The 14,680-nt window shown below is 38.4% G+C and overlaps 1 protein-coding gene across 1 annotated transcript in view; it reads right to left on the bottom strand.

Annotated features, from left to right (window-relative positions):
* Window positions 1–14,680, bottom strand: part of CHP1 (calcineurin like EF-hand protein 1) — a 36,682-nt gene that overhangs the window by 13,385 nt on the left and 8,617 nt on the right. Inside the window, exons 2-3 of the mRNA XM_090270438.1 lie at window positions 14,251–14,323; window positions 803–883 (exon numbers count right to left, since the gene is read on the bottom strand). Of these exons, the coding sequence (XP_090126564.1) occupies window positions 803–883; window positions 14,251–14,323 (154 nt within the window). The remainder of the gene's footprint in view (window positions 1–802; window positions 884–14,250; window positions 14,324–14,680) is intronic.

Genomic DNA, 14,680 nt, shown 5'->3' with positions numbered 1-14,680 from the left:
GAGGGAATACTGTATTAATTTAAAAATATTGGTAACAATATTTAAATGATACTTTGAATATACTGGGCTAAATAAAATATATATTACTAAAGTTAATTTAACTTGTTTAGTTTTACTTTTTAAATGTGGCTACAATAAAATTATAATTATGTATGTGTCTTGATTACATTTTTATTGGCTCAGTCTGAGAGACAGAAAGCACAAGCAAATGAGGCAACACGTTAATGGATGCACCTGGATAAAAGATATACAGGTGTCCTTTTGTACTATTTTCAATTTTTACAACTCTTCTGTAAATTTGAAATGATTTCCAAATAAAGTTTTTAAAATATATATTTCATTTATTTACTTTTAGAGTGGGTAAGGGAGGGAGAGAGAGAGAGGGAGAGAAATGTCAATGGGTGAGAGGAACGTTGATCAGTTGCCTCCTGCATGACCCTAACTCGGGACCTGGCCTGCAACCCAGGCATGTGCCATGACTGGGAGTCAAACCTGCGACCTTTCTGTTTGCAGGACAATGCCCAACCAACCCACTGACACACTGGTCAGGGAAAAATAAAGTTTTTAAAGAGTTTAGTTTTACATCAAAGATAAACAGGTATTAAAAACAGAACTTCGAAGATGTGCTCATATACCTATTTGAAGTTTAAAATGGGTGGAGAGTAGAAGAAAAGACATTGTAGATATGACCAAGTTAGGGATGTCCAATATAATCAGGAGGATCATGGTCTGAGATGACCCAACTAATGTCATTATTCCAGATTAGCCTCAGAAAGAAAGCCCAATAACTACAGGGACTCACCCCTCTGGAAAAAAGGCATTGATGATCCGGTCTCCCAGTGGGTTAATGGCAAGTTCTGGAATCCGCTGGAAATCTTCCCGGCTGCCAAGAAAATCATCTTGAGTTAGAGACCATTGGCCCTTAGTATGAACTCCTTCAGTCATGCAATACAACCTAGCAAGACTATTGCCTTCTGGAATTTACTTCTGTGGCAAATTATAGCAAAGAACTGCAAAGAGTAGCACTTTAATAGCTGCCAAGTGTTTCTTGCACCAAGTTAGGAGTGGAAGAAGCCAGATTTAACTATGTCCCATTCCAGTGAATCAGCTCATAGGTTACGTCAATAAACCACTGACGAGCAAATACTCAGTTGTCCCTGTAAATGATTCCTTGAACATTACCATTTTGTACTTAATTATTAAGACTGGAGAATAAACAGAACAGGTGGAAGTATCAAACACCGCAGAGCTTGACTATGGCAGCAAAAATTCAGAGGAGCCTCTGTACCCTTGCTAGGAAGACCTACAGCACTATGACATGCCATGTGTAAGTCCAAGGAAAGAATAAAATGTGACAACTAACCGATTTCCAGACTTCCTTGCTCTGAGTGCGACTTTTTCCTCCACTGTCTTCTACAGATTAGAGTCAGAGAAATATTTAACCTTCAAACATGGCAAGAAGAGTTACCTTCTCACAACCTGGAAGTTACACTGAAGTGAATATTAGTTACCATTCACTGTGTACACATTATGTGCTGTACTAATCTGTTTATATACATTATCTCATTTCTTAATGCCAATGTTTTACCTACGCCCTTTCAGAGCCGAGGAAATTGAGAGTCAGTGAGATAAAGTAACTTGCTTCATGCTACAAAGCTAGTTAAGTAGAAGAACTGTGATTTAATCCAAGTCTGTAAGTCAAAGCACATATTCTTTTTTCCTAAAAGCCACATTTCTTTCCCATGTTAAACTTTTTGAAAGAAAAGTGTTCTCCCAAAAATGTTCAATAAGTATTAAAAAAAAAAAAACTTGATTAAACTGTAGTGATTCCAGCCAATATTGAGGCATAGGTAGACACGCTTGCCACCCTCCACAACAGGAAGAAATGCATGTACGTCAAAATTAAAAACAACCAAACTACCAGAAAATCAAGGTGCACAGAAATCCAACAAACAAAGATATAAAGAAGCAATACTAATCCAGACATGTAGAAGGGGTGGAGCCGGGGCTGAAAGGACCCAGAAAGAATGTGGTGTTATGGCAGCAGCAGCAGCAATGGCAGTAAGGCAGTGGCTGTAGCCAGCCAGTGGAAAGCACAGTCACACATTATAGAAGTTGGGAGGGACACCTGGGGAGCGCTCCCCGCCCCAGACTGGACCGCACAGCTCACCGTCCCAGTGCAAGGGAAAATAAAGCCTCTTTGCTTCTGACTGTGAAAAACAGTGGGGGATGGGGCAGAGGAAGAAACTGTCAGTCTCTCAGCATAGTCCCCTTATTAGAGGGCCCCCACTGTACTAGAATGTCTGCCAACCCACCCACTCAAGGAACCAGCATCAAGCAACAGCTAGAGGGGCACCAGTCCCACACAGGAAGCAGGTGAAGTGCCTGGACAAGGGGCGAGTGCTCAGCAAGTGGCATTGTTCCCTCTCAGACTCCTCCCCCTCATACAGTGCTACAATGTGGTGAAACGGGTTGCCCTGCACTGATGAATACATAAGGCACTGCCCCTTACAACATAACAGGAGCGACAGCTCGACCTAAGACACAGGCAAAGACAGGAGGTGGTCAAGTTGAGGAGACAGAGAAGTATGGCCCAAAAGAGGGAGCAGTTCAAGGTTCCAGTGGGAGAACTAAGTGACGAGGAGATAGCCAACCTAACAGATGAGAAGACAGCCAACCTAACAAATGGAGAGTTCAAAACAGTGGTGATAATGATGCTCACAGACTTGACAGACAAGATTAAGTATGACAAACACATAAAGGAAGAAATGAAGGCCAGGCTAACTGAAACGAAGGAAAATACACATGAAACCAATGGTGAAAGGAAGGAGGCTGGGGTTCAAATCAATGATTTGGAACATAAGGAAGAAAAAAAGTCAACCAGTACAGAATGAGGAAACAATTGAAAAAAATGAGGAGAGGCTTAGGAACCTCTGGGACAACTTTAAACACGCCAACATCCAAACCATAGGGTGCCAGAAGGAGAAGAGGAAGAGCAAGAAATTGAAAACTTATGTGAAAAAATAATGAAGGAAAACTTCCCTAATTTGGCAAAAAAATAGACACAAGTGCAGGAAGCACAGAGAGTCCCGAACAAGCTAGGCTCAAAGAGGACCACACCAAGACAGATCATTATTAAAATGCCAAAGGTTAAGGATAAAGAGAGAATCTTAAAAGCAGCAAGAGAAAAGAAGAGTCACCTACAAAGATGACTCAGCTAAGACTATCTATCATCTGATTTCTCAGAAGAAAGTTTGCAGGCAAGAAGGGAATGGCAAGAAGTATTCAAAGTGATGAAAAACAAGGACCTACAACCGAAATTACTCTATCCAGCAAAGCTATCATTTAGAATGGAAGGGCAGATAAAGTACTTCCCAGAGTTCATCATCACCAAGCCCTTATTATATGAAATGTTAAAGGGATTTATTTAAGAAAAAGGGGATCAAAACTATGAACATTAAAATGACAATAAACTCACAACTATCAACAGAATCTAAAAAATAAAAACAAACTAAGCAAACAACCAGAATAGGAACAGAATCATAGGTATGGGGATAATTTGGAGGGCTATCAGCTGGGAGTGGGCACAGGAGCAAATGGGGTAATGGTGCAGGGATTAAGAAGCATAATTGGTTGGTACAAAATAGACAGGGGAAAGCTAATAATATAGGAAAGGGTGAAGTCAAAGAACATACAGGCACAACCCATGTACATGAACTAAGTGGGGGTGGGACTGGTGGAGGGAAGGAGGTACTGGGCAGAGGGGAGCAAAGGAAAAAAAAATTGGGACAACTATAACAGCATAATCAATAAAATACACTTAAAACAAACAAACAAACAAACAAACTTGATTGAGACCTGGCCAGTGTGGCCCAGTTGGTTGGAGTATGGTCTCGTAAACCAAAAGGTTACGGGTTCAATTCCTGGTTGGAGCATATGCAAAGGTGACAGATTTGGTCCCCAGTCGGGGCACATATAAGAGGCAACCAATCAAAAGTTTCTCTCTCACATCAATGTTTCTTGCTCTTTCCCTCCCTTCCTCTGTCTCTAAAATCAATAAGCATGTCCTCAGGTGAGGATTAAAAAGAAACTTTATATTCTGTGTCAATATAAAGCTGTCTACAACGTTAAGTATGCTGTACTCAGAAAAATACAAACGTTTTTGAGTACAGCAAAACAAAACAAAAAAGCCAGAGGATTATTTCAGATCAAAGGCGACTACAGAGACGTGCAACTAAACTTGATGAATGATCCTAGAGTAGGAGATCAATTGCTAGGAAAACATTAATGAGTCAACAGGTAAAAATGAAATATGAACCATACAGAATATGAAATATAATAGTACTGTATCAAAATGCTAAATTTCTTGATTTTGATATAAGCATGTCCTTGTTATAGGAAATACACAATGAAGTATATGGCAAAATGTTAATTAATAATTGGTAAATCTAGGTATCAAGTATGTAAAGGAATATAAACCCAATAAATCTGATCCTTGCCTTCAAGATATTTATAACAGAGGAGAAAACTCCTCCACCTTCTTCATACTAAATGCTAATGTTCCTGTTTAACCAGGAGACATCAATCCTCTTGCTCCTCTTGTGGTTTAACATTGACACAGTGCTTAACTCAGTAAACGCAGCTCCACCACATCTGGTGGTGACACAGGCAGAAACTCACACAGGAGACTGAGAACTAAGCTTTGGAACAATAACTCTGGATTGTAATCTTCCTTGATCACATAGAATAATAATTTTTATAGCAATGAATGAACCATAAGTCATTCATAAGATAAGTGGGTTGCTTAAGATGATAAAAGATAAGTGAAATTATTGAGGTCCTATTAAATTCAACAAACATGTACTAAACTCTTATTACATAATTCGTACTATAATACAAAGTTCACATTATCACCAAAATGTTCTCCTGTTGTTTGAGATTAAGAAACAGTAACTATTAGCTTTTAAATGAAAATAAAGGCTGACTTGAATTGCATGGCAACATACCTTAGTTTAATGTCTAACAAACTTAAGTAATTTTAGCCAAGAAAAGGCACAGTTTAAATACCAGGTCTAGCATCAAGTGATGAATGCACAACCTGGCCTGAAACCCTTCCATCTCAATAAGGGATCTAGTCTTGAACTTCCAATGTTAACGAGGACCTAAACCCTGTCCTTTGACACTTTTAATCTCTACTCTTAGAAGTTAGATTGTACATACAATGCTGTTCTATAAGACCAACAGGAATACTGTTGAAAGTATCAAAATGAAAGAGTATCAAAAGATAGTTTTTAAACTGTTAAGCAACATACAGTTTCTGACTATTAAGTGTTCTATGGTAGAATGAAAATCACCTGGGCAATTACTCTAAATTTAGCTTCTCAAATTAGTCTGCCAATACAAACTTAATAAAAAAATAGTCCAGCCCTGGCCAGCATAGTTCATTTTGTTGGGCATCACCCTGCAAAGCGGAAGGTCACGGGTTCCATTCTCATTGGGGCACATGCCCAGGTTGCGAGTTTGTCCTAGTCAGGGCATGTATGAGAAGCAATCCATTGATATTCTCCCACACCAACGTTTCTCTCCTCTTTCTCTCTCTTTCCCTCTCTCTAAAATAATAATAGAAAGATACTCCAAGGCGTCTACCCCAGAAGTGTACTTGAAATGTAGATTTGCATGTACTCATACAGGAGCACACTAATATTATATTCTACCTCATAGTATACCTAGGAAAATCTTCCTCGAAAATTTTTAAAGAAAAAACATTATTACTGGTAATAGGCAAGTCTTTGTGGCCAAGAAATTCCCAATGAAGAGTGGTTTTCCAGACATTCATGGGCACAGGGATGTTCTGAAAAACCAGAGTTTGAGAGATCTTTAGTAATCAGAAATGCACTGATATTCACTGTGCATGTCCCTTCTCTTACTCAGAAAGTTGGCCTCACAGTCAACTGCTTATATTTCAAGGACCCAGGATTGATGCTTAGATAGCATACATAATGAAGACATTAAAATTTGTTAACAGGACATACCCGTGGGAACACATTCAATTAGGAAAAGTTTCTCATATTTAGTATAACAGAGACAAGTAAATTTTATTTTATTATATATTATATAAGGTTTATTATATATTATATATAATAAATTATATTATATTTATATTTTATATATTTTTATATAATATATATTTATCTATAATTGTGTATAGTAACATTGAAATGACAATAGTTTCTATTATTTAAAGCACTTATTTTAAATTAAACTGATAAAATAATTTTGTTTTGATAACAGAATTCTCTCTTTTTAGAAAAATATTTTATTTTTAGAGAGAGGGGAAGAAAGAACAGGAAACATCAGTCTGTTGCTTCTTGCACACCTCCATTCAAGGACATGGCCTACTACCCAGGCATGTGCCTTGACCCGGAATTGAACCAGCGACCCCCTGGCTTGCAGGCCTGTGCTCAATTCACTAAGCCACAACAGCCAGGGCTGATAATAGAATTCTCTTAATACACAGTGTCAATAAGTGCTGAACCCAGTCTTTGCTAGTTGTTTTAAGTGTTCAAGGACCAGGCTGGCTTACTGCAAGACTGCATGTGACTTTCAGTTGAGGACGGTGGACACATACATGTTCACCTCATTTTCTAGAACTCCCTGAAATGTCAGCAAAAAGTTATACATGGGAATATATCTGGGACATAAACAACCAGGGTGGGAGGAGTGTATTAGTAGACAAGGGATTTTGACAAATTCTGGAAGTCAGAAAATAGATGCAAATGTATTAAGAGGTAAAAACAGAGGGCCCATGAAATGGCTGTAGCAGAGCAGAGAGCCAGGCTGGCTTGCAGAGTCTCAGCAAGGCACCACTCTCAGAATTGCCTGATAAGGGAAGCAGAATTCAGGGTACTCAATTGAAGAAACTTTAAAGAATGGACCAGCTGCCCAGTTACAAGTGCCCATCCCCAAAATATAAAACCATCTGTCCCTAGTATAAAAACAGAGCACTGCTATGGAAAGAAACTAAAAGACCTACCTGGGTGGGACTTCAGCCAAGTGGGGGAGGTTGGCCACCCAGGAACACAGTCCTTTTATTCGGGATAGGGGATTGCTCCCTGATCACATAACCTAAAGTGAAGCCTACCAACTTAATGGTGCTTCTCAGAGTATAGAAGGCAAAGACATGTAGAGAAACCAACCACAAAGCAACCCATGTCAGTTTTCTACAGTAATCCAACCAGGCCTTTTCTTAAATATGAATGGACAACCATGGCTCACCAGATATTTTGGGAAAATTAATAGAGGGATAGAAATGCTCAGGACATAACAGAAGAAAACCTCCCAGTTAAAGGATATATTTTTAGATTGAGAAGGTTCTCCTAAGGCTAAGCAATTAATAATAGAACCGACAAAAAGGTATATCATTTTTGAATTTCAGAACATCAAGGGGAGATATTTGAAGCTTTGAGAGAGGAAATAAAAGACTATCTACAAAAAGAATGAGAATTAGATTGGCATCATGGTTCTCACTTGTGAAATTCCATTCTGGAATGACTGTTACCACTGTGTACACAGCAAGTGCTTGTCCAGAATGTTGAAATCATCTGTCTTCTGGATAAAGTCAAACAAGAAAATGAACCTCAGAAACACTTAGTATTGGAACAGAAAAATGGCTACCATTCAGGACAGTCTAGAATTTATAGGTAATTCTTAAGTGACATGTAACAACACAGCCAACTGGCAATACCCAGTAATAACTTTAGTGCAGAGTTTAGCTGGTCTGTACTGTCCTGTATAGCTAACCTAACCTATAGGATTTAATATCCAGGAATATTTTTCATCAAGGTTTTATTTGAGGAAAAGTATTATCTGACAAAGACCCTATATTAAAATTGTTCAATGCAGAGGATATTTTAAGAGTAAACTTTTACTGAAGTATAACATGTATATAAAAGAGCACAAGCCAGAAGCATTCACCATAATGAATTTTCCTAGTGAAAATTGTAACTGGTACCCAAATCAAGAAAATTATCAGTACTCAGATGTTTCCTTTGTCTCTACCTGTTCCCCTCCACAAAGGATAATCATTTTGATTTCTAAGACCATGGATTAAATCAGCATAGACTCACTCTATATAAACACAAGAAACTATCTTTGTATTCAGATGCTGACCAGGCTCTCATCTTGATCTGCTCTACAATGGACCATTTCAGGATCCCTTATAGGACCCCACTGCCTTTTCAGAAAGACCAATTTCAACAGCAGTGGTATATTTCACACAATATAAGGGCAGCTAAAGAAAGTAAGATTTGTGAGGTTACAGTATTCTATGAAATACCAATCTGAAAAGATGGTCCATGTAAAAGGGAGTCTACACAGAAATAATGAATCAATTAGGCAAATATTGTTTAAATACTCCCGTCCTGAAGAGGCCCAATTCACTTGAGCATTATTAAAGATGCCGGGAAATCCCATAATAAAGGAGCTAGTTTAGCCATGTTTACTAAGCTTTCACAAAGTTTAGTGGATAACTTTTGTCTTTCTTCTTTTCAACGCAACACCTAATTGGTAGACTAAGGAACTAGTGTTCTATAAAACACACTTTGGGGCAAATCTCTGAAAGCACTTTGCACAAGCTCACTTTTTTAAGTATATTTTATTGATTATGCTGTTATAGTTGTCTCAATTTCTTTTCCCTTTTCTCTCCTCTGCCCAGTATCCTCTTCCCTCCAGCAATCTCACCCCCCTTAGTTCATGTCCATGGGTTGTGCATATAAGTTCTTTGGCTTCACCCTTTCCTGTATTATTGTTATCTTTCCCCTGTCTATTTTGTACCAACCGATTATGCTTCTTAATCCTTGCACCATTTCCCCATTTCTCCCCCTTCCCCCTCCCAGCTGATAACCTTCCAAATGATTCCCATACCTATGATTCCCATACCTATGATTCTGTTCTTATTGTGGTTGTTTGCTTAGTTTGTTTTTGTTTTTATGTTTTAGATTCTGTTGTTGATAGTTGTGAGTTTGTTGTCATTTTAATGTTCATAGTTTTGATCCTCTTTTTCTTAAATAAGTCCCTTTAACATTTCATATAATAATGGCTTGGTGATGATGAACTCCTTTAGCTTTACCTCATCTGGGAAGTACTTTATTTGCTCTTCCATTCTAAATGATAGCTTTGCTGGATAGTGTAATCTTGGTTGTAGGTCCTTGCTTTTCATCACATTGAATACTTCTTGCCAGTCCCTTCTTGCCTGCAAAGTTTCTTTTGAGAAATCAACTGATAGTCTTATAGGAACCCCTTTATAGGTGATTCTCTTCTCTTGCTGCTTTTAAGATTCTCTCTTTATCTTGAACTTTTGGTGTTTTAATTATAATGTGTCTTGGTGTGGTCCTCTTTGGGCCTAGCTCGTTTGGGACTCTCTGTGCTTTCTGGACTTGTGTGTCTATTTCCTTTGCCAAATTAGGCAAGTTTTCCTTCATTATTTTTCACATACGTTTTCAAGTTCTTGCTCTTTCTCTTCTCCTTCTGGCACCCCTATGATTCGGATGTTGGCATGTTTAAAGGTGTCCCTGAGGTTCCTAAGCCACTCATTTTTTTTCAATTCTTGTTTCTTCATTCTGTACTGATTGACTGTTTATTTCTTCATTATGTTCCAAATCATTGATTTTAACCCGTTTTCTCTCCTTCACCATTGATTTCTTTTTTTTTTTTTTTTTTTTTTTCACCATTGATTTCTTAAGGATATTCCTTCATTTCATTTAGCACAGCCTTCACTTCTTCCCTTCTGTGTTTGCCGTACTCAAGCATATTTGTCAAGGATGTGTGCATCTTAATCACCAGTGTTTTGAACTCTTGTGTTTGTTAGGCTGGTTATCTCCTTGTCTGTTAGGTTGGCTATCTCCTCATCACTTAGTTTTCCCACTGGAACCTTGATCTGTTCCATCTTTTGAGCCATATTTCTCTATCTCCTCAACTTGACAGGCTCCTGTGTTTGTTTGCCTCTGTGTGTCTTAGGTAGAGCTGTCGCTCCTGTTACATTGTAAGGGGTGGAGCCTTAGGTATTTGTCAGTACCGGGTGACCTGTTTCACCACGTTGTGGCACTGTATGTGGGAAAGGGGTCTGAGACAGAACAATGCCACCTGCTCAGCACCTGCCCCTTTTCCAGGCATTTCTCCCACTTCCCATATGGGACTGGCACCTCTCTAGCTGTTTCCCTGGCTGTCGTTCCCAGAGTGGATGGGTCTGTGGACGTTCTAGGACTGTGGGGGCCCTTTATACAAGCATATTCTGCTAAGAGACTGGCAGTTTCTGCCTCCGCCCCAGCTCCCACTGTTTTTCACAGTCAGAAGCAATGAGGCTTTATTTTCCCCGGTGCTGGAGCCACGAGCTGTGTGGTCTGTTCTGGTCTGGTGCTGGGAGTGCTCCCAGGTATCCCTCCCTACTTTTTTTTTAATGTGTGGCTGCGCTTCCCGACAGTCAGCTATAGCTGCAGTCACTGCTGCTGCCTCCACTGTGTCCTCTCCGCCCCGGCTCTGCCCCTCCTACCTGTGGATGAGTATTTCTTCTTTATATCTTTGTTTGTTGGACTTCCATGCAGTTCGATTTTCTGGAACTTCTGGTTGTCTCCAGTTTTGAGGTGGTTGTATTTCTTCTTAGTTGTGGAGTGAGACTCAGCATGTCTACCTATGTCTCCATCTTCCATAAGTTCCATTTCTAACCAAAGTCTTGCATAGTTTCTGCTTTATGTTTCCACTGGGATTGACACTACAAAAAAATACAGAATGCTTGGACAGTACACTACAGCCTCTCACTCTGCAGAATTTGGCTTTAGGCCCCAGACGTTGAACATCTTGGAAGAGGGAAGTAAAGAAAATATAGAAGAGAAACTATTTCTTCCAATAAGCTTCTGAAGAAAGTGGAGTCTGTTCCAGTTAACAAAATATTGGATGTCATTTGTATTCAGCTGAGTACCCTGATAAGTTTGGAAAGGTCAAGATAGGCCTTGAACTAAGTTTGGCAGGAAGAGACTGGAGACACTAAATTGCTTTGTACTGAGAGAAAAATTTAGAGTGCGCCAGGTAATCTTTAAGGCTGGAGGGAGTAGAACAAAAGACAGAACTAGGGGAGAGGGGAAGACAATCTAATAAGATGGCCATTGTCAGGAGGCACAGCCAGTGTGAACTCACTGAGAGTTGTGGGCCCAACAAAATGATTCACATATATATTTTAGTTGTTAACTGTGTAATACAATAAGGTAATTTATTCTTGCTCTCAAGGTGGCTTGGGGCTTCTCCCATAGTTTAGTCCACATCATCATTGAGATCAAAGGATAGATTTAAGACCTAGTGTTTTATAAAGCTAGGTATAAAAAAATCAGTTAGATCTAGGAAACTATGAAATCAAGAATTACCCCATCACTTCCTGCCACCTCTTTTCCCACCAAGAATTTGTAGAAACCAGCACTGAGAACAGTGGTACTCGATAAATACCCATTGAATGAGTGAGTTAATTCACTGGCTTTCCACATTATGAAATGGTGTTTTAGCGGTTGAGCAATTCTTACCTAGATTTTAAGGAGTAGGTAACATTAGCTGACATCTGCAAAGTTTTCACCCCTTTCTAAAAAGAAAGAGTTCCTTTTAAGAAGCTTTTCCATTGTTTCCCAGCAAATAGTGAAAGAGATTAAAACACATACGTTTACAAATCACTCACTTTATATAAAGAAAAGGATCAGAACTAATTTAATCTATATATTTACTTAGTGGTTAAATCTGAATTTATGAGGAAGATGTAATCCCAAACTCAAGTAAATTATTCAAATATTGGAGCTAAAGATTTTGAGTATTGGAGCTTTAGAGATTTCTAGTTTGGTTTATCTTTCAAATACAAATTAACATAATCTCTTCAACAAATGTGCTGGGACAGGTGAATACCCACATGCAAAAAAAAAAAGTTTGAGTCTTACCTCATGCCATATATGTATTATATATGTATATCCATATATATTTTTGTGTGTGTATATATAAAACATATAAAATAACTCAAAATGAATCAAAGGCTTAAATAGAAGAGGTAAAACTACAAAACTCTTAGAAAACAGCATGGGGTAATTTTTCATGACTTTGGCTATGGCAATGGTTTCTTAGCTATGACACAAAAAAAGCACACACACCAAAAGAAAAGTGAGATAAACTGGACTTTATCAAAATTAAAACTTTTTTGCTTCAAAGAACACTATAAAGAGTGAAAAGTCAATCCACAGAATTGGAAAAAATATTTGCAAATCATAAATTTGAAAAGGGTCTAATATCTAAAATATAAAAAGAACTCCCACAACTCAACAACAAAAAGACAAACAAATTAAACAATAGGCAAAAGACACGAATAGGCATTTCTCCAAAGAAGGTAAATAAATGATCAACCAGCACATGAAAAAATGCTAAACATGATTAGTCACTAGGGAAATACAAGTCAAAACCACAATAATATACCACTCACACTCACTTGGATAGTTAGGATCGAAAGACAGATAATAAGTATTGGCGGAGATATGGAGAAGTTTGAACCTTCATACATTGCTGGTGGGAACGTAAAATGGTACAACTGTTTTAGAAAACAGTTTGGTGGTTCCTCAGTAAATTAAGTATAAAATTACCATAGACTCAAATTCTATTCCTAGGTATATGTCCAAAAGAATTAAAACATATGCCCACAGAAAAATGTTCACAGTAGCACTATTCATAATAGCCTAAAGGTGTACACAACCCAAATGTCCACCAACTGATGAATGAATCAATAAAATATGGTATATATACACAACAGAATATTATTCAGCCAGAAAAAGGAATGAAGTACTGATACTTATAACATGGAAGAACTTTGAAAACATCATGTTAAATGAAAAAGCTAGTGACAAGAGGCCACATATGGAGCGATTCCACTTACATAAAATGTCCAGAAAGAAAGTAGATTAGTGGTTGCCAGAGGAATGGGAACTAGACTGCTTAATAGGTAAGGGTTTCCATCTGTGATGAAAATGTTCTAGAACTAGATAGTGGTTATGGTTACACAACATTGTGGATATACTTAATGCCACAGATTGTCTACTTTAAAATGATAAATTTTATGTTATATATATTTTCCCTTAATCTAAAAAAGAAGCACCTAGTATGCTCTTTGCACATGGTAGGCATTCCATAGTAGTTGATTTTAATGACTGTGCAGCATGGCTTTGGTCAATCCCAACTTCTAGCTATGGCAGATTTTGCCTCAAACAAGACATAGCTCTGTGGATATACCACCATTCTCTAGCTCTTCTGCCTGAGGATACGTACAAAGGCTTAACAACTATATTCACTCCTCCTTTATGCTACATCCCAAACATGTACTAGAAGCCTTCCAAAGATGTATGAAACTGCTTTCTGTCAGCCACCAGAAAGGCAAGCAGCTTCACTGTATATCAGTCAATCAAAGCTGAGGAACAAAAGTAAGAAAATTACTGAGAGTTAGGTTGGGAGGAGGTGGTAAGGAGGTATTTTTTCATTTGACTCTGATAAGACAATTATGAATATGAAATGATATAGCATTACATTACTCTAAAATCATATACTTACCCTAGACCAGTAGCACTTTTGACATTTAGAGCAAAATAATTCCTTGTTGTGGGAGGATGTCCTACGCACTATAGAATGTCCAATAGCACTCCTGGCATCTACCCACTAGACAAGAGTAGCATTCCTCAGTCATGACAATTAAAAATGTCTCCAGACATTTTGCCACCGAGGGGCCAAATAGGTCTCAGTTGAGAACTACTGCTCTGGCTTAAAATATTGAACATCTTATCCAACATTAATACATATAAAGTGATGTACCCTAGGGTTATGGGTTATGTTGGGAAATAGGAGAGAGGACAAAACAACCTGATCCCATTTTAGATTACAATGGGTCAACCTTCTAAAAGCTAATATTCTTGGGAAAGACTCTGGGAAAACTGAAGCAGAGAGAGCTGAAATTCTTAAAAGTACATTCTTAGGAGCAGAACAATGGCCACCCAAACTAAGCGGGGCACCTAGTGATAAATGTAATACCAGTGTTCTGCTTATTGAATTCCCTTTTGGATCAATGATGCTCAAAGACAAGTGAAGAAATGGTCCCTGCTCTCTGCATGCTAGATGCATATCATGTCTCCCTTAGGAATAAAGGGAGCTAGCTATTCAGACACTGGCAAAATAAAGAAAGGAACTGCCTACCTGAGAGTCCCATTCTCTCCTTTGTCCAGGCTGGTGAACCGGCTGTAGAGGCGGGTGATCTGACTGTGGGAAACTAAAGAACACAAAATTAGTCCCAGGTGGAGAAGTCGCCCTCCACTCAAACTGAACTCCTGTGGCCCTTTGGAGGCCAGCTGTTGTTCTGGACAGAGCCCACCATTAAATGCTTCAAAGTGAGCAAAATGGGGAAATGACGCAACTAACTCATCCCTAGAGTGTCAAAGGAGAAAATTTAAAAGCTAAAGAATGAAAGGAATTAGAAAATAAACCAAAATCAAGAGCAATTAAAATTAACTCTCAGGAATGAAGTCTAGGCTTAATTAAGACTAGTCATTAAAAGTTAGGTAGTTAAGATTTAACAAAAGCCAATTTTAGTTTAAAAGGAAATTGTGAAACTTTCACCTTTCAGTTC

This window comes from Furipterus horrens, unplaced genomic scaffold (genome assembly GCF_987537825.1).
Source record: "Furipterus horrens unplaced genomic scaffold, mFurHor1.1.pri manual_scaffold_3, whole genome shotgun sequence".
In the NCBI taxonomy this organism is placed as follows: Eukaryota; Metazoa; Chordata; class Mammalia; order Chiroptera; family Furipteridae; genus Furipterus; species Furipterus horrens.
Note: the sequence above shows the minus strand (reverse complement) of the source record. Positions and strands in the feature narration are given on the sequence as shown.